Raw genomic sequence first — 20,210 nt, forward strand, 5'->3', positions numbered from 1 at the left:
GGGCGTGGGAGCAGCAAGATCCGTGAGAAGGTGACTGCAGTGGGCAGTCACCCCCAGGGCTTGCAGTGGCTCCCACTGAAGGTGGGGTCAAGTCATCGGAAGAATTTGGAGACATCCTGGCCGCCCCCTCCCTGATCTTCATCTGCAGCTGCCTGGCTGGTCCCTGTGCGATTCTAAGTGTGCTCATAGCTCGGGCTGGGCTCAGATGGCGGTGGGGAAACCTTGTCAGGGAGCCAGCCTTAGGCATGCTGGACCTCCCCAAACCCTCCTGGCCTGGGAGCCAGGCCTGCCCGCACCCCAGAGCCTTCTGTGCCCCCAGCCAAAGGTGGGAGTAAAGAAACCACAGCCCAGTTTTCTCAGGGCTGAGCTCCGCCAGGTCTCGAGGCCCTGCCCAGCCAGTGGGCACATCCGGGGCCTGCCCCAGTATCATACGCACATCCTTGTGGGCGGGCACAGAGGGCACACAGCTGCTGGCCCAGACTCGGCCTGCCGGTGGCCGATAGAGGCACAGGGCCTTACGCCTGGGGCTCGCGTGGCCCATCTGCCAACCTGACTCTTTCCCCGAGGCCCCTGCCCACCTCCCCCAAAGAACAGAGCCTCCTTTGAGCTGGAAATCAGAGGCGTTTCCTGTTCTGTGTTGTTAAGACACCGCTTATAGGACTGTAATCCCAATAAATCATATGCTTGCTGAGTGGGGCAGGGTTTATTTTTTTTTTCCAGGCTGCAGGGACCTCTTAAAACCAAGGCCTTAAGAAGTTTATTCTCTTTCCATTTTTTAAAGAGGGAAAATGGCTTTTGCAGACCTGGCCCTGTGGAAGGGCCTTATGGGGCCGTGGGCTTGGTAGACTCAGGCTCATCAAAATGATTAATTTAAGGAGAGATGAAGAGAAATTGAGTCATGACATTTGGGTCTGGTCTCCATGTTGCTGCTGAGCTGGCTCTGTGACCTTGGGCGAACCGGCTTGTGACCTTCGAGGCTGGGCCTCTGTTTCCTCCTCTCGCCCTCTGCATGTCGGAGATTCTTGTCCGTCTGTGTATTTCCTGGATTCCCACCCCCATGACAATAGCTGCTTTTTTATGCACAAAGACAAGTGCTACCAGTCGATCGCCTTTTAAGTGGCTCTGCTTGTCATTGCGGGACTGAGCGGATGTGTTTGCATGAACGTGTGGGGCTCTGTAGGTTAGGCCGCCGGTAGCATTTGGTGCGCGCAGGAGGGGCAGGCCCCACGCAGTAATTCCACACGCACCCACGGCACCTCACAAGTTCAGGCCCCTCGGCCCGAGGCGGGCCCTTCCCCGGTGCGGGGTTCTGGGTTCTGGGTGGCCAAGGCCGCGCGCCTGCACCGCCAGCAGTGGTTTCCAGGTCACAGGCCACATCGCGGGCCGTTTGTTTTCTTCCCTTATAAGGTGGATGGTGTAGGTCAGCGGTCGGCAAACTGCAGCTCGCGAGCCACATGCGGCTCCTTGGCCCCTTGAGTGTGGCTCTTCCACAAAATACCACGCGCCCGCACGTGCGATTGAAACTTCGTGGCCCATGCGCACAAGTCAGTATTTTGTGGAAGAGCCACACTCAAGGGGCCAAAGAGCCGCATGTGGCTCGCGAGCCGCAGTTTGCCGACCACTGGTGTAGGCGATGAGCAGCTTGCTGGCAGGCTTTCCCTGTTTATACTTGCTGCGGGGCCTGCAGGGACGGAATTGGCTGGACCTGAGGCACTTCATTGGACCAGATTCCCATAACCTTTTGTTGTTGTTGTTACTATTAGGTACTTTGTCTATCAACAGACACTAAAATAGCAATAACAGTTAACCTTTACCTAGAACTTACCATGTGCCAAACGCTCTGCTGAACACCTCACAGACGTATTTCTTGTGAGGTGGTCCTAGGAGTTGTACCCATTTTGCAGATGGGGCACTGAGGCTGAGAGAGGTGAGGGAACTTGCACTGGATCCCCACCCAGGCGTCTCCCTGCAGAGCCCATGCTCTTGGTCACTGGGCAGTCTGTGAAGTAACAGCAGAAGGGCTCCACAGTGGAAGATAGAAACACTGTCCTCCTGTAAACAAAAGGTGTGGGTTCCATTCCTGATCAGGGCACACACCCAGGTTACAGGTTCGATCCCTGGTTGGGGCGTGTACAGGCAGCAATTGATCGAAGCTTCTCTCTCACATCGATGTTTCTCCCCAGACCCCCCACCCCCTTCCTTCCTCTCTAAAAAATCAATGAACATATCTGTGGGTGAAAAACACCCTTCTTAGTAGAAAAAGAGGCCAAGGAGAGTAATGATCTGCCCCAGGCTGCACAGCCAGTTCACGGAACACTGGAACTTTCTCCCAGTGAGGATGCGGCAGAGAAGGCACACGTGTAGGACCCTCAGATGCGTGCAAACCATACGCCATTCCAGGACTAGCTAGACCGCGTGCCCACAGGGCCCGAGTCCAGCCCCACACCCATTGCTCCTGCCAGCCCAGGGCAGCCTGCCTCGGATCTGCCACGTTCATCTAAGGCAGCAGTTCCGCCAGTGGGGCTGGGGAGCTTGGGGTGTCAGACTTTCCGGAGCTCAGAGGGCCAAGATTATTTTCATTATAACGTGTTACTTGCCTTTCACTCTCAGTTTCTTATGAGGGTTCAGGAGTGTTTCCGGAGGCATGTGACACGCAGTTATGTTATTTCTCACTGACGTCTGGTGGGATCTGAGCTGGTGTATTCAGATGTTGTAACATTTTCTCGGTTTCAATTTCTGACACAGTAGTTATCAATAGGATAGCACGCACGAACAAGAGCTCTTGAGGGGCCTCCATCATTTGTAAGAGATCGAAGGGGATCCTGAGACCGAAGCTCTGGGAACGGCTGCTCCGAGGTGCCAGACCGGCAGGGTGCCTCCACCCTGCCCTGCTCTCGGGCCCTGGCCCGGCAGACACGTGCATGCTGGCACTGAGAGGCTTTGCCGGGCGCAGCCGAGGGACACAGCCTTTTTCTTTGGGAGGGAGCACAGCAGAGAGACGCTGGGGAGGACGCAAACATCAGCCATCCCAGCCTTGCTCCTCCGGGGCCCCTTCACCCTGGAGTCAGGGCGCAGCTGCGGCCCAGGGAGTTTTTATGGGGTTTTCCAGAATGTCCAGTGAAGCAGGCCAGCGCTTCTCAGCATGCCCAGTGGGCTTGAAATTACCGGAAAGGAAATAGTGACCAGGAACCCACAGGCCAAGGGTAGCACGTTACCGAGAAAACCCATGAATTGCTTGTCATTTTACTTTCCCGTGGACCACGGGCCCGGGGGGCGGGTAGGCCAAGGAGAAAGGCCTGAAGAGGTCAGTTTGGGGGCAGGTGGCCACCAGTCACCACCCCAGAGGCAGAGGAACCACCTTGGCCCAGGGGGTTTCTGCATGTCGGGAATATTAATCAGTGTTCAGTTCAGGAAGCAGAAACCACCCTAGGTGTTTCAAGCAGGAAGAGATTTAACACAGGGATTTGGGCACCAACAGAATCACCGGAACGGCTCAGGAGCAGGCTCGAGGCGGAGCCTCCAGGAGTGACTCTGAGGAGGACACAGCTTGTCCGCTGGTGGGAACTAGAGGCCAAAGGAGCCCGTCCCCAGCGTCTGCCACCGAGGTTATCGACGCTGAATTTTTTTCATGTGCCAGGCTCTGAGGGGCCCGAAACAGAATGAATCGTGGCCCCATCTGACTAGACCTCACGATTTCCCAAGTTCCCTCTGGATTTCCCCGCGTGCGGCTGGGAGATGCCACCTGAGCAGCTGCACTTGGGGCTTTGTCTTGGCTGTTGGCCACGATGGGGAAAGATGGCTGGCAAATCCACCAAGTCTTTTCTCATTTACACTTTATTCCCCGGTGCTGGTGCCTAAGGTGAAACCTTCCCCTTGGATGAAAAGGACTGATGCGTACAAGTGTGCCTTTGAGCTTGCCTTGCAGCATTATCATGGGAGAACTGTAAAACCCAGAAATATTTGAGGGGGAATTCAAGTGGACACTTGTAGTCAAACAGGGGTCATTCACAAATGGATTGTTAGTCCTTTTAGAATCTGTACGTTCCCCGTGGATTCCTGGCTTCCCACTCTGACGCGTGAGCATCACACCCTTGGAAATTATATGCCATTCTTTTCTGGGCAGAAACAGGGCTCGGTCCCGAGCTGAGAACTTGGGTGCCCTAGACTGAGTTCCTGATGCTCAGCCTCACGTTAGTCCTTCAGCAGGTGTTTCCTGGGGGCCTGTGTGCGGGCTGTGCTGGGCGTGGCTTGGAGAAAGCAGGGATGAGGGAGGCTCTTCCCCAAGCGGGAGCGTCCGTCAGGAGGAGACACATTGGCTGTCGGAAGAGAGTCGTGAGGGACCTTGGAGCAGGAGGGGACTGTTTTCTCTGGAGACAGGGGTTTGGGGAGGTTTCCGGAGCTGAGCCTTAAAGGATCAGTGGTATCTGGATGGGCAGAGGTGAGCTGGTTCGTGCTCAGGAGGAGGCAGGGACGGGTCGGTGGGCTTGGGTACCCTGAGTGCCTGCGGTCTGGTGTGTCCTGGTGGAAGGCAAGAAGAGCCTGGGCCTGACCCTCTCTCTGCTGCCTTGCAGGCCCTTCATGCTGCTGCCCCCGCTGATGGAGTGGATGCGCGTGGCCATCACCTACGCAGAGCACCGGCGCAGCCTCACCGTGGACAGCGGCGACATCCGGCAGGCGGCCCGGCTGCTGCTGCCCGGCCTGGACTGCGAGCCCCGGCAGCTCAAGTACGGGATCAGGGGGAGCGAGGCGGGAGGGCCCTGGCTCCCGTGCCACCCCTGGCCACCCCCTCCCTCGTCTCCCGGAGCCTGTTAGAGCTGTCGTTCTGGGTGCCTCTCCTACAGCCGTGGGTCTGGTACCCGGAGCACCCTTGGGTTAGGGCAGGCGAGCTCTCACCGTCTGGCACTCTGGGATATTTGGGGGTGGCGGCAGAAGTGGGTCCTCTCCTCTCTTCCTGTAATTGCCATTTTCTTGAGCACGTCCTATGCAGGCACTGTGCTGAGCCCTTCCTTTTATGTGCATCGCTCGGTCCTTGTGACAGCATTAGAGGGAAAGGGTATTATAGTGCCCATGTGACAGGTGGAGAAGCCGAGGTGATTTGCTCCTGGGCACCCAGTCAGCCAGGTGGCCGTGCCCCGATTTGAACGTAGGTCCATGTGGCCCCAGCAAGGGCTCTTCGTTTCCTTCTGATGTGCCTCTCTTGGGTGGGTCTCCAGGCCCCAGGGAAGGTCCGTGTGGCCATGCTTGGCCCGTGAGAGCCTTGCATCTTTTGTAGCTGTTTTTGGCCGGCCCAAACCCTAGTTATGGCCTCCTCAGTCTTCATGGCGAACGCCCGCTCTCCTTCTGGAAGTCACACTCTCGACACTTTGGCCTCACACGGCTGTGGCTGAGCTGCCCTCTGGAAGCCCGCAGTGCCCTGCAGAGGTGCTGGGCTTCCTGGGAGTTCCCTTGCTTGGTAGGGTGCTCGATGGCACTGGGGCTCTGGCTGCTCCCTGTCATTTCTTCCGTCCTCTGGCCTCACCAAGAAGCCTGGAGGGGAGAGACTGTAATGCTCAGAACTGGGACTCGGCCACCACACTGTGTGAGGGGCCCAGCGAGGCCTTCTCCGTGGCCCCAGCCCAGGCCAGGACTCCTTGGGCAGCCCCGGGAGATCATTCCAGAGGGCACGTTGTTTCCCGGCCATGGATCATTCCCCAGAGCTCAGAGCACTTCTGTAACATGGCCATAGACCAGCAGGAGTGTGTGTGCTCGTGTCACTGAGCACGGCCAGGCCAGTCACTGCTGCTCCGCCGGCCATTCCCAGTCCTCCCCACCCACCCCGTCCGCCTGCCGCCCGCCCGCCGGGCACAGCTGTGTCACGGCTCCGTGCGAGGCGGTGTCCGGGCAGAGCGTCCACACGCGGCCACGCTCACACGCCGGTCTTTCCTGCGCAGACCCGAGTGCTGCTTCAGCTCCTTCCGGAGGCTGGATGCCCGAGCGGCTACCCAGAAGTTCAGCCAGGACCTCGGCTTCCGCATGCTCAACTGCGGGAGGACGGACCTCATCCACCAGGCGGTCGTGGCCCTGGGCCCGGACGGGGTCAACACCATGGACGACCAGGTGCGTTCGGAGAGCTCCTCTGTGCGGGCAGCTTGGGGGGGATGGGAGGTGGGGAGCGTCTTCCTCTCGAGGCCCGGCCTGTGGCTTCAGACACACCTGGCCTTGGGCGCCATGTCACAGCGTGGCATGGGGACAAGCTCCTCTCCGAGCCTCCGCGCCCTCCCCTCCACCACGGGGATCACGGTGCTGCCCCGTAGGGTCATGGTGGGACTTGGCCTCTGGCACATGGTCGGTGCTCAGGAAGCGGTCGTTCTGGGTGTTGTTGTCCACAGCTGACGACGACGACGATCCCTGGAGTCTGTTAATCAGCCCCTTTCGGTTTAGCCGCTTCATGTTCCTCAAGTAGGGACGGCCCGACCCAGAAAAAGGAGCTTCTCCCACAGGGCTCCGGGCCTGCCTCAAACTCCAACCCGTGTGCAGGTGTGCGGGGGAGGCAACCAGGCGTGTGCGGGAGGCGTGTGCAGGTGAAACGACGCCGAGTCCCCTCTGCGGCGGTGGCGTTTCTCCGAGGCCGGTCCTGCGTCCCTCGGCCTTGGTGTTTACACAGTGGCCTGTGGGCAGACAGCCCCGTGCCGTGATTAATCTCAGGCCGTTTCTGTATCTCTGGGCACGAGGCACGGATTTACGAGGCCAGGAGATGTTGTCTACACACAAATAACCTAATAAATAACAGCGCGGGCTCCAGGCAAGCGCTTGCCAGGATCCAGCTGAGGAATAACTCTTCCCACCGCGGCCTCTGCTATTACCGGCCCCGGAGAAGGGTTCCCGGCCAGGAGGCAGCCGTGCACCACCGCCTGCACCCCGGGAGGGCTGGGCCTCAGCTTCCGGGAGAGCTCGGAACGTCTCAGGAGCACGAGATGTTATAGTAAAGCATCTCCACCTCCCAGGAGACGCTGCAGAGGGTGAGCTTCACAGCCCGGGACCTGGCTTTCGTCTCAGCCCTGTGTCACTCGTGTGAGGCTGTGGGCACGTAATCCCCCTCTGCCCCTCACCTGTAAAATGGGACAAGAACAGAGCCTCCTAGTTGGGGTGTCATGGCGAGTAAATGAGATAATGCATGTAAACTGCTCACAGGGTGATTGGCGCGCACAGGGCTTGGGTGGGCGGGGCGATGGCCGTTTAATGTAGCAGCAGTGATAGTGCTGTTAATTACTTAGCTCAGGCAAGGTAATCCCACCTGTAGCAAGCAATTTGTACAGAATAATTCATACTCTTTACCCCCACCCTGTGAGGAATGCTCTTCCCATTCTAAAGATGCAGAAACTGCCCAGCCCTGTGTCACTCGTGTGAGGCTGTGGGCTGAGCGCTGGACCATGCACCAAGAGGTCACGGTTCCATTCCCAATCAGGGCACATGCTCAGGTTGCTGGCTCAATCCCCAGTGGGAGGAGTGCAGGAGGCAGCCGATGTCTCTCTGTCTCACCCTCTCCTTTCCTTTCTCTCTAAAAACCAATAAAAACATATTTTAAAAAATTAAATTAAAAAAAAAAAAGATAAAGAAACAGGCACAGAGGGGTACAAGTAACTTGCATACAAAGTTTACAGCTCCCCGAGGCGAGGAGGCCTTGCACCTGAGTCCCGCCCCACGGCCTGTGCTCGTGGAAATGCCCCTCCTTGCCCTCCGGGTGCCGTGTGCCCAGCAGGCCCAGGGGAGGCCATTACCGGGCGCAGGATCGCTCGGATGAGCAGGGGGGGAAGCAGGACCCTTGGATCTATGGTTCTGGGGCAGAGGCCTGTGGAATACGTCCCCGTTCTGCTTCCTGATAGTTTCGCTTCTGCCTTTGGCTCCCGTAGGGTATGACGCCGCTGATGTACGCCTGTGCTGCTGGGGACGAAGCCATGGTCCAGATGTTGATCGATGCTGGAGCAAACTTGGACATCCAGGTGCGTAAGCCCCAGAGCCGCACCCAGGCCCCTCGCCCAGCAAGTGAGCACCCCAGGGTCTCGGCCAGCCGTGCTGCATGCTGGGTGCAGAGTTTTGAACAACTGGGTAGAGGTGGCTCAGGACTGGAAATCCAAGGTGCATGGCGATCACAGTTAGCAAAGATTTGGGCTTTCGGAGAGGAGGGTGCTAAGTGGGGGAGTTGAGAGGAGAGAATGGCCACGATCCTGCTGGTGCCTTTTACCTTTTATCAACCTAGTCCAGGGGTGGGCAAACTTTTTGACCCGAGGGCCACAATGGGTTCTTAAACTGGACCGGAGGGCCGGAACAAAAGCATGGATGGAGTGTTTGTGTGAACTAATATAAATTCAAAGTAAACATCATTACATAAAAGGGTACGGTCTTTTTTTTTTTTTTAGTTTTATTCATTTCAAACGGGCCGGATCCAGCCTGCGGGCCGTAGTTTGCCCACGGCTGACCTAATCCCCATCCCCAAGTGCTTCTGGCTCTGCCTTCCTCTGAGGCAGGGGTCCTCAAACTTTTTAAACGGGGCCAGTTCACTGTCCCTCAGACCGTTGGAGGGCCGGACTATAGTTTAAAAAAAAAACTATGAACAAATTCCTATGCACACAGCGGTGGCAAAAACACCCGGTGGGCCGGATAAAGGTTTTCGGCGGGCCGCAGTTTGAGGACCCCTGCTCTGAGGCATCAAGTGCTCCCTCTGCCCAGGGCAGACATCACTAATTGAGCATCCTTTTGAGCCTTGTCCACAGGGTGCTCCAGGCAGTCATTACCAATGGAATGTGGAAAGCACCCGAGTTAATTCCTAGTCACCATCCCTGCAGGGTACCCCCTTCGTTCACTCGGGTGCCTGTGTGACCTGCCCGGGAATGTCACTCACCCAGAAACACTGATCATTTGTGATATTTTCCCAGGTTCCTAGCAACTCTCCCAGGCACCCCTCCATTCACCCCGACAGCCGGCACTGGACCGCGCTGACATTTGCTGTGCTGCATGGACACATCTCTGTGGTTCAGGTGAGCTCCTGCCAGGTGTGCAGTGCCATGGGCTGGGCCCTAAGCATAGCCTCAGCCTCAAGGAGTGAGCCGTTGCCTCGGATACCAGAGGTGCTGCTTAAGAACCTGGTCGGCAGGCAGAGCCCCACCTGGTTTGTCTCGAGGAGAGGACTTAGTGTGAGGATGGGGGGACAGGGGCCGGGGGGCGGTTCAGGAACAAGGCCCAGGTCCAAGCAGTCCGGGCCTGCCTGGCATCTCCATGTCTCTGGGTGAGTCTCAGGGCCTGTTGGAATCTGTGCCCATGTGCTGTTCTCTCTCCGTTCTGATCCCTCGCTTTTTCTACGCCCTCATGAACTCCCGCAGAGCTGCCTCTGTGTCACGGTGCCCTCCCAGGTCTGCCTCTCCCCGTTAACGGCCCAGTGTGCCACTTTCCGGAGGCAAGACTCACCTGTCGAGCCAAGCCATGTTGTTGGCCACCTTGGCTCAGTAGCTGGGACAGGTGTGGATTCGGGCCTAGAAGGGGAAGCTGTGGCAGAGCAGCATCGAACCCAACCACATTGCCGCTCGACTCCCAGACTCCTTTGCTCCTCCGGGATTTGACACTCCTTCCCGGGAGGTCATGTAACACCCTCGCTGTCCACTAGAATGTGAGTCCTCTGAGGGCAGGGCCATGTCCAGCCTCTTCACCATCGTCCTCGCAGCCTGGCCTGTAGGGCACTCGGTAACGGATGGGTACCGGGCCGGCTGCCACATCTGCCTGCTTCTCGGTTGTGCCTCCTGAGGACCTGAGCACAGGTCCAGCCTGGCCCAGGCTTGCCTGGTCTGGTGCCCAGTCTCGCCCCAATGGGCAGTGCCCCACTCCCGCCACCTTGGTGCACGGGCTCTGGCACTGGTGCCTGACTGGTTTCTTGCTGACGGCACCCCAGCTCTGCACACACTGCAGTGGAGGCTGAGGTCAGCCTGGCCCCCCCACCTGGTCTCCAGGGGAGAGGCAGGTGGGGTTTCCCCAGACTCTGCCAAGCACAGGCTCTGAGGAGGGTTTGGTCTCCAGAAACCTTGGGTGGAGGCGGGGAGGTGGCTCCCTCCAGAGCGGCCGGTCAGGAAAAGTGAGAAGGAGCTCAGAGTCACCTGGTGGAGTCGTGCAGACGCCACCCCTGCCCAAGGCAAAGCTGGCCCAGCTCAGCTGGAACGGCCTGGTATCTGTTAACCCTGCCTCGTGGCCCCTGGCAAGGCCTGCCCAGACTGGGGAGGCCTCCTGGTGTCCTAGGCAGCAAGGTGGTCCCACAGCCCCACCAATTCCAGCCTCGGGTAGCTCACTGAACCTGATGGGAACACCAAGAATACCAAGATCCACCGGTTACTGAGCCCCTGCAGAGAGGGGCGCACCATTTCACTTAATCCCAGCAACGCTGCGAGCGGTCCCCTCCCATTTCCCAGATGAGGAAGACTGAGGCTCAGAGTTGAGCTGTCTGCACTAGCACTCGGCTCTTTCGGACTCTGACACCCAGGCCTTCCCACATCTCTGCTGCCTCCCAGAGCCCCCGTTTCCCTCAGTACTTTCTGTGCTGCTCATCTGCATGAGTTCTTGGAGGGTCACTGCAGGAATAGCTCAGAGGTCCCCCAGCTTAGGGGCTTGGACCAAGGCCACAGGGCGGAGGCAAAGATTCTAGAAACATGGAGCCCTGAGGGGCACCTGGAGTTCTGCCATTCTGGTTCCTCGGCTGCTGGGTGAGCTGGGTGGAGCCCGACCCCACAGCCTCCTGAGGCACATGCCCCCTAGTCCCCCGCCCTTACGTGTCCTCCCTGTGCCCCGACAGTTGCTGCTGGACGCCGGCGCCCACGTGGAGGGCTCAGCGGTGAACAGCGGCGAGGACAGCTACGCGGAGACGCCCCTGCAGCTCGCCTCTGCGGCTGGTAGGTACACGCTGCCCTGCCCTGCCCGCCCAGCAAGAATCCCCAACTGCCCCTCCCCATGTCACCCCCACACGTGGACCTTGAAGCCCCTCCGCTGGGCCCTCTGGCCACATCGCCGTGCTCGATGCCCCGGCGGGCCCGGCACAGGGCAGTGCATGGTGGGCACGTGCTCAGTCCGCCTTGTCCCTTAGGGAACTACGAGCTGGTCAGCCTGTTGCTGAGCCGCGGCGCGGACCCCCTCCTCAGCATGCTCGAGGCCAACGGCATGGCCTCCTCCCTCCACGAGGACATGAACTGCTTCAGCCACTCGGCGGCCCACGGCCACAGGTACCCGCTGGGCTCCTGCCCCCCCGTGATGTGGGGCCCCAAACCAGGTCTCGGGAGCCTGGATTCCCCAGTGGGGAGCAGAAGAGCTTGGCTGGAGATCCGGCACAGGGGCCCAGAAGCGGGAGGGTCCCTGGCAGACCTGGGACTGGAGCCTGGGGCTGTGGACGCCCAGGGCAGGCCCCGTTTCCCTTGACTCTCTGCCCTGGGGCTGCAGGGCCGCCTCGGGGCCTCGGCCCTTCCGTGCCGGTGGAGGTTTGGAGCCAAGCGGCTCCCGACGCTCCCACCCAGCAGACGGCTGGCCACGCAGAGGCTCCGGGGGCTCCGGGAAGCCACGTCCTGCCCAGGGCAGATGGTGGCCGGGCTCGTGGGGCCACGCCTGCCCAGGGGTGTGATGGGCGGCAGCAGGCTGAGGGCAGAGCCATTAGGCAGCGCCGGGGAGGGGGAGACAGGAAGGAGGTTATTAGAAGGCTGAGGGCAGGTGGATGCCTGCTTCCCGTTCCAAACACTGTTTTCAGAGCCAGGCTGTGCCCTCGCCGCGGTCTCCCCCGACCCCAAGGCTTTCCCTCTGCACCTGCTGGCCCTGCCCCCAACTCACCCCCTAAACCAACCTCGCCCTCAGCTGCCAGCTTGCACATCACGGCCTCTCTACCCACCCAGCACTGTATTTCCCCCCCTGCAGCCTCCTCACCTGCCTCTCACTCTCTGGAGCGCCCCTGGTCCTGCAGGAGGTCTCTAGGCCGTGAGCTGGGCTGCCTGGCACAGCCTGGCCTCCATCAGAGTGGGGAGGGGTGAGAGGAGGAAGTGAGCCCCCAGGTGACCTTTGTCCATTCCCTGCCCCAGCCGCCCCGGGCCTGAGCCGCAGGATGTGACAGGACGAGCCTGGGGCCTGGGTCTCCACTTCTGCCCAGTGTGGCCCCAGGTGTGTGCAGCTCCCCAAAATGAGCGTTCACAGGACCTCCCAGGCTTCAGTGCCAAGTGTAGGGGGACGCGCTCTGGCAGGTCTGACACTACACATTCGTCCGTGAACGAATTCTGTACGACATTCGTCTTCACGTTCTTGTTAGTGGGAGGGAGCCCGTATGAGCGCGGCTGCGCTGCGGACACCCCGTGGAAGGTGGACGCTGTCTCAAGCTGCTGTGGTCAGGCTCGGCATTGAGGCTGTCACTGGCCCAGGGGACCTCCTGGAGAGGGTGCTGGACGCCTTGTTCTGCAGACAAGCATTCAGGGCTCAGAGAGGTGGAACAACGTGGTTGAGGTCACACAGCCAGGACGGCAGGCCCTCCAGGCCGCGGGGCACTCGGTGGACACGTCCGTGGCGGGACCTCATCCCCTTGGTGCCTGGCCCGCAGGAACGTCCTGCGGAAGCTCCTGACGCAGCCGCAGCAGGCCAAAGCGGACGTGCTGTCGCTGGAGGAGATCCTGGCCGAGGGCGTGGAGGAAAGCGACGCATCCAGCCAGGGCAGCGGCGGCGAGGGGCCTGTGCGGCTGAGCCGGACCCGCACGAAGGCCCTGCAGGAGGCCATGTACTACAGCGCGGAGCACGGCTACGTGGACATCACCATGGAGCTGAGGGCACTGGGTGAGGCCTGGGGCGCGCGTGCACACGCACACGCACGCACACACACACACATGCGCGCGCGCACACACACACACATTCTGCTCTTCAGCAGGCCTGCAGGCCAGGGCCCATGAGCAGATAGGCCTCAGGGCAGCTGAGCGTGGGGCGGTGTGGCCTGCCCAGGCCTGGTGTGGGCGGCCAGGACGGGAGAGGCCTTGGGCCCGTCTTGCCTCGAGCCCTCGGCCCTCCACTGCCCTGGTCAGGCCCTGGGAGGGGCAGCACTGAGCCTCATAGGACCAGGTCAACATTTCTGGTCAGCTAGACGCTCTCCAGCCCCTTGCCAGCCTCCCTCATTCCCAGGTTTGCCAGGCTACGGCTGCTCCTCCGGGGACGCCGGTCACACCTGGGCGTGTTGCAGCCGGGCCACCTTGGCCATCGCTGATGATGCTCATCTCAGGCGACTCCGTGCAGGAAGCACAGCCTGGTACCGCTCACCGTGAGCACCCGGCACAAGACGGCGTGTTGTTCCTGTCACGGGGCCACACACACACACACACACACACACACACACACACACCCCAGTGCAGGACAGAGAGCAGGAGGCCGCGCCGCCTTCTCCCGGCTACTCGGCCAGGGTTCCTCACTGTAAAATGGGGTGTATCACACCCCCTGCAGTCAGTCAACCAAGGATGCTCATGCCACTTACAGCGGGTCCAGAAAAGCCATCAATCCCTTCTGACCCACGGCTCTCTCTCTAGTTACCGGGCACAGTGCTAGTCTTGTCAGGACCTTCACAACGCAGTTTCACCTGCTGTGGCCCCACCGACACGCCTGATGGGATGCGCACTCACAGCCGTGCCCTGGGCGCTGGTGGAGGCCGTGTGATGGGGCAGGGTCAGCTCGGGCTTCTAGGCAGGCGTGGGGCCGTATGTCCTGCTTATAATGAATGCGTCCTCCCCCGGAACTCCAGGCCCACGGGCAGTGGGACAGTGTGGCCCCAGGCTGAGCTGCAGACGTTCAGAGCCAGGCGCCTTGCCTTTGGGCTGAGGACCTGGATTCCCTCTGACCCCTCAGGGCGGCCTGTCAGGGGAACGGGCGCTTTCCTTCCACGGCTGCGCTGAGAGGGTGCTCAGCACGCAGGGTGGGGCCCGGGCCCAGGTGGGGTGCTCTCGCTCATCCCAAGGCAGCCTGCCCGAAAAGGGGTCTGGGCGGGAGTGCTCGCAGGGAATGACACCGGCCCTTCTCCCCGGCCCAGGCGTCCCCTGGAAGCTGCATGTCTGGATCGAGTCCCTGAGGACCTCCTTCTCCCAGTCGCGGTACTCCGTGGTGCAGAGCCTCCTGCGGGACTTCGGCTCCCTCAAGGAGGAGGAGTACAACGAGGAGCTGGTCACCGAGGGCCTGCAGCTCATGTTCAACATCCTCAAGACCAGCAAGGTGAGTGTCGCCGGGCAGGCCCCACCCCAAGCTCAGGAGGCCTGCGCCCCAGAGCCGGCAGCCCTGAGCCAGACCACAGGGCAGACACGTAGACACGTAGACACACAGACTGACCACGGGCAGACAGACACAGGGGCACCCCCACGCACACAGGTGCACACCTACCCACACCAACTTGCGCTGCCTGGCTGCAGAGGGCAGAGGCCACGCATTTGTCTGGGCTGGAGCCTGGCCAGAAAAGCAATCGGGGGAAGCAGCGGCAAAGGAACAGGCATCATCGAGCCAAGGCAGATCCGGAAGGAACAAAAGACAGTGGCTGCTCAAATCCTGGGCATTTGAAATCACGGCGGGCAGGCTAACGGGCTCTCTGCCTCCCCACAGAACGACTCCGTCATCCAGCAGCTGGCCGCCATCTTCACGCACTGCTACGGCAGCAGCCCCATCCCCAGCATCCCAGAGATCCGCAAGACCCTGCCGGCCCGACTAGGTGAGGCCCCTGCCTCACGGCCCCTCCTCCTCTCCCCCCCCCTCACCTTTGTTCTCCTTCCCCCGGCGCCAGGGCCTGGCCTGTTCCTCTGTTCTTCCCTGTGAACCCCCCTCACACCCTGGAGGCGGGCTCCTCGGTCATTTCCTTCTTTCTTCCCTCCCGGCACAGATCCTCACTTTCTGAACAACAAGGAGATGTCAGATGTGACCTTCCTCGTGGAGGGCAAGCTGTTCTATGCACATAAAGTCCTGCTGGTGACGGCTTCCAACAGGTGGGTCCAGCCCCCGGGTGACCAACGTGCATCACAGAGCCCCCTCCGCCCACCCACGGGGCCATGGGGCCGAGAGCACCGAGGTCATCGTCTTTATTCGAAAACAAATATTCTGGAACGGAAAGTCAGTTCCCTGGCCACAGGTGTCATGGTCATTCCTGTGGGGACAGAGCAGGGCTGGGCCCAGCTGTCAGCCGGGAGATGTAAAGTGTCACTCACTGAGGATTATTCCGGGAGCACGGCAGTAACTTCTAAGTCGCTCCCTCTCCCGGGGACGGGTCAGGTGATGGATGGTGCCGTCGCGCACAGTGACAGGAAGTCACGTCCGCCTGTCTCGTCCCCTTGCTCCAGGTTCAAGACACTGATGACCAATAAATCAGAACAAGATGGCGACAGCAGCAAAACCATCGAGATCAGCGACATGAAGTACCACATCTTCCAGGTGGGTGGGTCTCGGTGCTGCACGCTTTGGGGGGCAGCCGCGAGTCAGTCGCAGCCTTCCACCGCAGCCTGTGTCCTGCTGCATCAGTGGCCGGGCCGGAGCGTCCAGGCCACGGTAGCTGTTCCATGGTGGGGTGGTAGCTTCAGGGCCTGGGCACACCGACACGTCTGCGAACAGGCGTGGCCCGTGTGCAAGCCCTCGGGCCTCAGCGAGCTCCCGCAGCCGGGAGGTGGCCCAAGCGCCTGCTGGCAACGCAGAACCTGGGGCGGAACCCCAACCTCCGAGGTGGGTGGTGGTCACACGGGTGGGGACTCACGGTGTCTGCTGCATCAGTCCCCCGAGCCATGCTGGCTGAGCAGAAAAGGGCATGAGGAGTCCATCCTGTGGTGGAGATCAAGGGCAGGTCTTCTGATCTCTGCGCTTTGGAGAACAGCAGAGGTTGCATAATGGAAGCTCCACAGCTGGCTGCCAGGCGAGGTCGGGAGGAGACAGGCTGGGCTGAGAGCTCCTTTCTGGAAAGTGGCAGCTGCAGGTCTCTAGACTGAGGTCCAGAAGCAACGAGTGTGGGGGTCCTGGCCCTGCACAGCACAGGCTCATGACTTAAAGGGAGAGGCCCATCTCCCAGAAGCCCCATCTGAAATGGTCGTCTCCCCCGTGCCCTCACTTGTCGTTCGGGTGCTGGGGAGACGGAAGGAAACAGGGGCCCTGGGCTCCAGGAGGCAGGGCGTGAAATAGTGGGACAGGTGGGGTGGGGGAGCAGGGGGCCCTTCCCGGAGCACCCCGAAGACATCCTCCCTGGGGAGTGCCAGGCTATGCAAACTTAATCCACCTCTGCCTGCGGCCACCAGCCCCTCAGCAAGGCCCTGAGGGAGCAGCTCTGGTCTGGCTTCTAGGGACTTGCATTCTAGTGCCTTCCAGGCACCACAGATGGCGGGGCCTTGCCAACACCAACTCTCCACATGCAGCAGGCGGCTGCCTTCCAGGCCAGGAGCAGCTCCCAGCCCACGCCCAGGGGCCCCTCTTGCTGAGGGGCTGCCCTGAGGCCATCTTTTAGCAAAGAATCCTGGGAGCTCTCACCTGCCCACCTGGGCCTTTTGTTTTGCCCTGATAGCCAAGCCGTCTGGCTGGTGCCCAGATGGTGAGGGGCAGGCACCACGTGCCGTGGTAAGATCACCAGGGGAGCCCCACTCCTCAGTAGGGAGGGACTTGTGTCTCCCGGGCCTGCCCTGGGCTGACATGAGGCTGGCCAGGCCCCCTCCCTGCTCCTCACCCCAGAGGCTGGGCTCCTTCCCTAGACCCACTGGTGCCTCTCCCAGCCTGGGGCCCGTCCTAACAGAGCCCGACTGTGCGGCCGGAGCTGTTTACTCACACACTTGCCAGTTCCCTGCTGGAGCCGTTTCTTCAGCCAGCCAGGGGCACTGTCCTTCCAGCTGGGAACCGCCCCAGGCTGCAGCGTGAGGGCAGAGCTGCCACTCCGACCTCACAGAACCGAACGGAGCTCCCCTCCTGGCCCCACCGCCTCGGGCCGACTCCGGAAGCTCTGTGCTTTCTTTGCAAGGGAACAGCTCCAGGAGGGCGCAGATCTGGCTCTACCTCCACGAGGAGTCCCAGCACAGACAGGGGAGCTGAGGCCGGCTTCTGCTACCCTCAGAGCCCCACCTCCCTCCGTCCCAGCCCCGTATTTAGAATTTAGGTCAAAGGAGGGGTGATCAGCATGGTACCTGGTGCACTGGGAGGACTCTGGTGTGGGAGTCACAGGGCCTGAGTGACCTAAGCCACGCCAGCTTCCCTCCTCGGGCCTCAGTGCCCGGCTGTGACTAGATCTTCCCTCCTGGGTGCGAGGAACCCTCCCGGACGGGACTCAGGAGAGAAAGGTCTTGGGCTGACTTCTGAGGTTGCTCTCCGGCGAAGATGCACACTGGAGTCTCAGCTTGAGCGGGAGTTGGAGGATCTGCAGGCGGGGCCGGGCTGGGGTCCACGGGGAGCAGCTGGAGTGGCACTCGGGGGACATGGGCACTCGGGTCCACTTGGCGTTCACAGCCTCTTCTCGCTGCAGATGATGATGCAGTATCTGTACCACGGAGGGACGGAGTCCATGCAGATCCCCACCGCCGACATCCTGGAGGTGAGGCTCTGGCCCGCTCGGTCGGGCACGGGACCCAGTGCCCGCCTGTCAGGTCTTGAGCCCACTTTCAGCCCTTGGAGAGATGAGGGGAGGAAGGTGGCCTCTGTGAGGTCCTCCTGCTCCTCCACTGGTCCTTGTGTGACAGGAAGGGCCCTTCTGAGAGGCTGGGGAATTATGCACCCATGGAGCCTGACCTCCTGGCCACACCTGGGGGTTAGGAAGGGACTCCCAGTGGGGGTGGTCGGCCCTGGAGGATTAGAAGGAGGCTGGGCCTCCCCCTCACCTCCTCCCGCTTAGAAAACGGGCCTGTTGCTGCCGGGGTACAGGGCTACAAGGCCATGTAGACAAAGCGTGTAGTTTAGCGTTGCAGACTCCCAAGGTCAGACATCCCAGCCAGCATCTGTCCATCCTGCACCACCGGGTGTCCCAGCAAATACTCAGCTGGCTTAGAACAGACATAAACCAAGGCCCTGGGAGTGTCCTGCTGGTGTGGGCGGGCCCCGGAGGTTGGGCGGGCCCAGCACCTTGCTGTTCTGTGATGCCTGGGCCACAGGCCCGGCCCCACATGCCCAAGGTGCTCTGTCCCCCACAGCTGCTGTCGGCTGCCAGCCTGTTCCAGCTGGATGCCCTGCAGCGGCACTGCGAGATCCTGTGCTCCCAGACCCTCAGCGTGGAGAGCGCCGTCAACACCTACAAGTACGCCAAGGTGAGGACCCGCACGCCCTCCGCTCTGCCCAGGCTAAGCGCAGGCGCCCCTGAGGTCACTGCTGCCCCGTGAGGCCACATGCAGCGTGGGGCCTGAGTCAGATCCAGTCCCCGGGGCCTTGGTTTTCTCCTCAACCTGGTCTCTAATCTTCCCCATCTCAGCAAACAGCATGATCACCAGCTCAGACTCAGGAATTACATTTGATTTTTTTAAAGAAAAACTCCCTCAGCTAGGCCCTCTTCCTCCACTGTTTCCACCATTACCTCTCCGACTGCTGTGCTGGCCTCCCCTCCACACATCCTGGCTCACCCACAGTCCACTCGCCTCTGTCACTCCTCTCCTTAAACTCTGCCTCCAGGCAAATAAAATCCTACCCTCACCAAGGTCCCCGAGGCCCCTGGGGCCCTGCCCACATGTCCTCCGGCCGCCTGTCTCCCCTCAGCTGGTTCCTACTCCAGCGCTCTTGCTCTTGTGAGGACCACCCCTCTGGGAGCTCCTTCCCGCGCCCCGCTCCGCACGAGGCAGCTGCCACCCACCCGCTTCCTCCCAGCACTGACTCTGGCGTTTCCTTGCTTGTTTGGCTCCTGGCTTCTCCGAATCCCCCAGACTAGAGCATCAGCCCTAAGAGAGCATTGCGGGGACGTGACCTCGAACCTGGCGCCCAGAGCAGTCCCTCTGTATCTGCCGAGTTAAAAGAGTTACTGAGCATCTACCCCGTGACCCCTCATGTCCACCCAGCAGTGGACCGTCCCTGGCCTTAGCAGGGAGCTTCCAATCCAATGGGGATAAGGCCATTCAACACCATCCCCGTGGGACACAGGCAGGAGACCAGAGACGTTCCCAGTGGTGCATCTGGGATTGGAACCCAGTCAGTCCAACCTGAAGGAGGTGGTTTGGGAAGGAATTCGATAAGGGGGTGTCACCTCAAGCTGCAGAGACAGGACATGCCCCCCCCCAGGCCCTGGCCCGGGGGGGGGGGTGTGCGAGGCTGGGGTCTCACCCCTTCTCCCTGTCCCCACAGATCCACAACGCCCCCGAACTGGCCCTGTTCTGTGAGGGCTTCTTCCTGAAGCACATGAAGGCCCTGCTGGAGCAGGACTCCTTCCGGCAGCTCATCTACGGCCGCAGCAGCAAGGTACAGGGCCTGGACCCGCTGCAGGACCTGCAGAGCACCCTGGCCGAGCGCGTGCACTCCGTCTACATCACCTCCCGGGTGTGAGGCGGGTGGGGTCCCCACACCCAACCCCATCTGGGCTGGGAGCGAGTGCTCCTGGGCGTCTGGACACAGTGTAGCCAGAGCCTACGGACGTACCAGGCCCCACTGGGCAGGGCTCATTCTAGGACCTCTTTCCTCAGACATCCTCTGGTGTCTGTCTGCCCCTGGGCAGTGAGATGTGCCCTGAGCCCACCTGTCGCTAGGCAGCTGCACCCTCAACCCCTCTGTCCCAGAGCTGTTTGCTCAACCAGTAACGGGCAGAGGGCAGCTGTGACCAGGAGGAGGAGAGCCTGTGCGCCCCTCCTCCTCGCGGTGGTGGCTGATCCTGACTCACCTCTGCTCTGAACAGCAGGCCCCGGACCGAGGTGAGCTCAGACTGGCTCCTGGGCCTCCTATGAATGTATAGAAGATACACTCTGTTTGGGCCCCAGGCCCTCTCATTCCAAAGCCAATACTTTTCCTCAATATCCAATCTCTGAACTGCCTCAAGGTCAGGCCTTTGAAAGGCTGGCTATGGGCCCCTGGGGGCCTGCACAGAGGGTCACTTTGAGTTCCGTTTTCTTTGGTTTCTGGGCCTCTTTTGGGGACCGCCAACCTGCTCAGTTAGCGGTAGAAGGCAGTTCCCCAGCTGATGCCTTCTGAGCTTTCCCACGGAGCCTGGTGGCCTCGGCTTCTGTTGTTGCTGCTGGGTTTAGGGCCTGACACCCCAGGCCTAGGGTCAGGCTGCCTCTGTGGGC

At 60.8% G+C, this 20,210-nt stretch overlaps 1 protein-coding gene across 3 annotated transcripts in view; it reads left to right on the forward strand.

Annotated features, from left to right (window-relative positions):
• Window positions 1-19,607, forward strand: part of ABTB2 (ankyrin repeat and BTB domain containing 2) — a 138,089-nt gene extending 118,482 nt beyond the window's left edge. For all 3 annotated transcript variants that reach the window (XM_059709718.1, XM_059709719.1, XM_059709721.1), the window contains 14 exons: window positions 4,572-4,724; window positions 5,931-6,096; window positions 7,890-7,979; window positions 8,913-9,014; window positions 10,811-10,907; window positions 11,099-11,234; window positions 12,584-12,813; window positions 14,048-14,226; window positions 14,608-14,713; window positions 14,882-14,984; window positions 15,336-15,426; window positions 17,483-17,551; window positions 18,144-18,257; window positions 19,279-19,607. In XM_059709718.1, the coding sequence (XP_059565701.1) occupies window positions 4,572-4,724; window positions 5,931-6,096; window positions 7,890-7,979; window positions 8,913-9,014; window positions 10,811-10,907; window positions 11,099-11,234; window positions 12,584-12,813; window positions 14,048-14,226; window positions 14,608-14,713; window positions 14,882-14,984; window positions 15,336-15,426; window positions 17,483-17,551; window positions 18,144-18,257; window positions 19,279-19,476 (1,834 nt within the window). In that variant the 3' untranslated portion in view covers window positions 19,477-19,607. The remainder of the gene's footprint in view (window positions 1-4,571; window positions 4,725-5,930; window positions 6,097-7,889; window positions 7,980-8,912; window positions 9,015-10,810; window positions 10,908-11,098; window positions 11,235-12,583; window positions 12,814-14,047; window positions 14,227-14,607; window positions 14,714-14,881; window positions 14,985-15,335; window positions 15,427-17,482; window positions 17,552-18,143; window positions 18,258-19,278) is intronic.
• The last annotated feature ends 603 nt before the right edge of the window (window positions 19,608-20,210 follow it).

This window comes from Myotis daubentonii, chromosome 9, assembly GCF_963259705.1.
Source record: "Myotis daubentonii chromosome 9, mMyoDau2.1, whole genome shotgun sequence".
Taxonomy (NCBI): Eukaryota; Metazoa; Chordata; class Mammalia; order Chiroptera; family Vespertilionidae; genus Myotis; species Myotis daubentonii.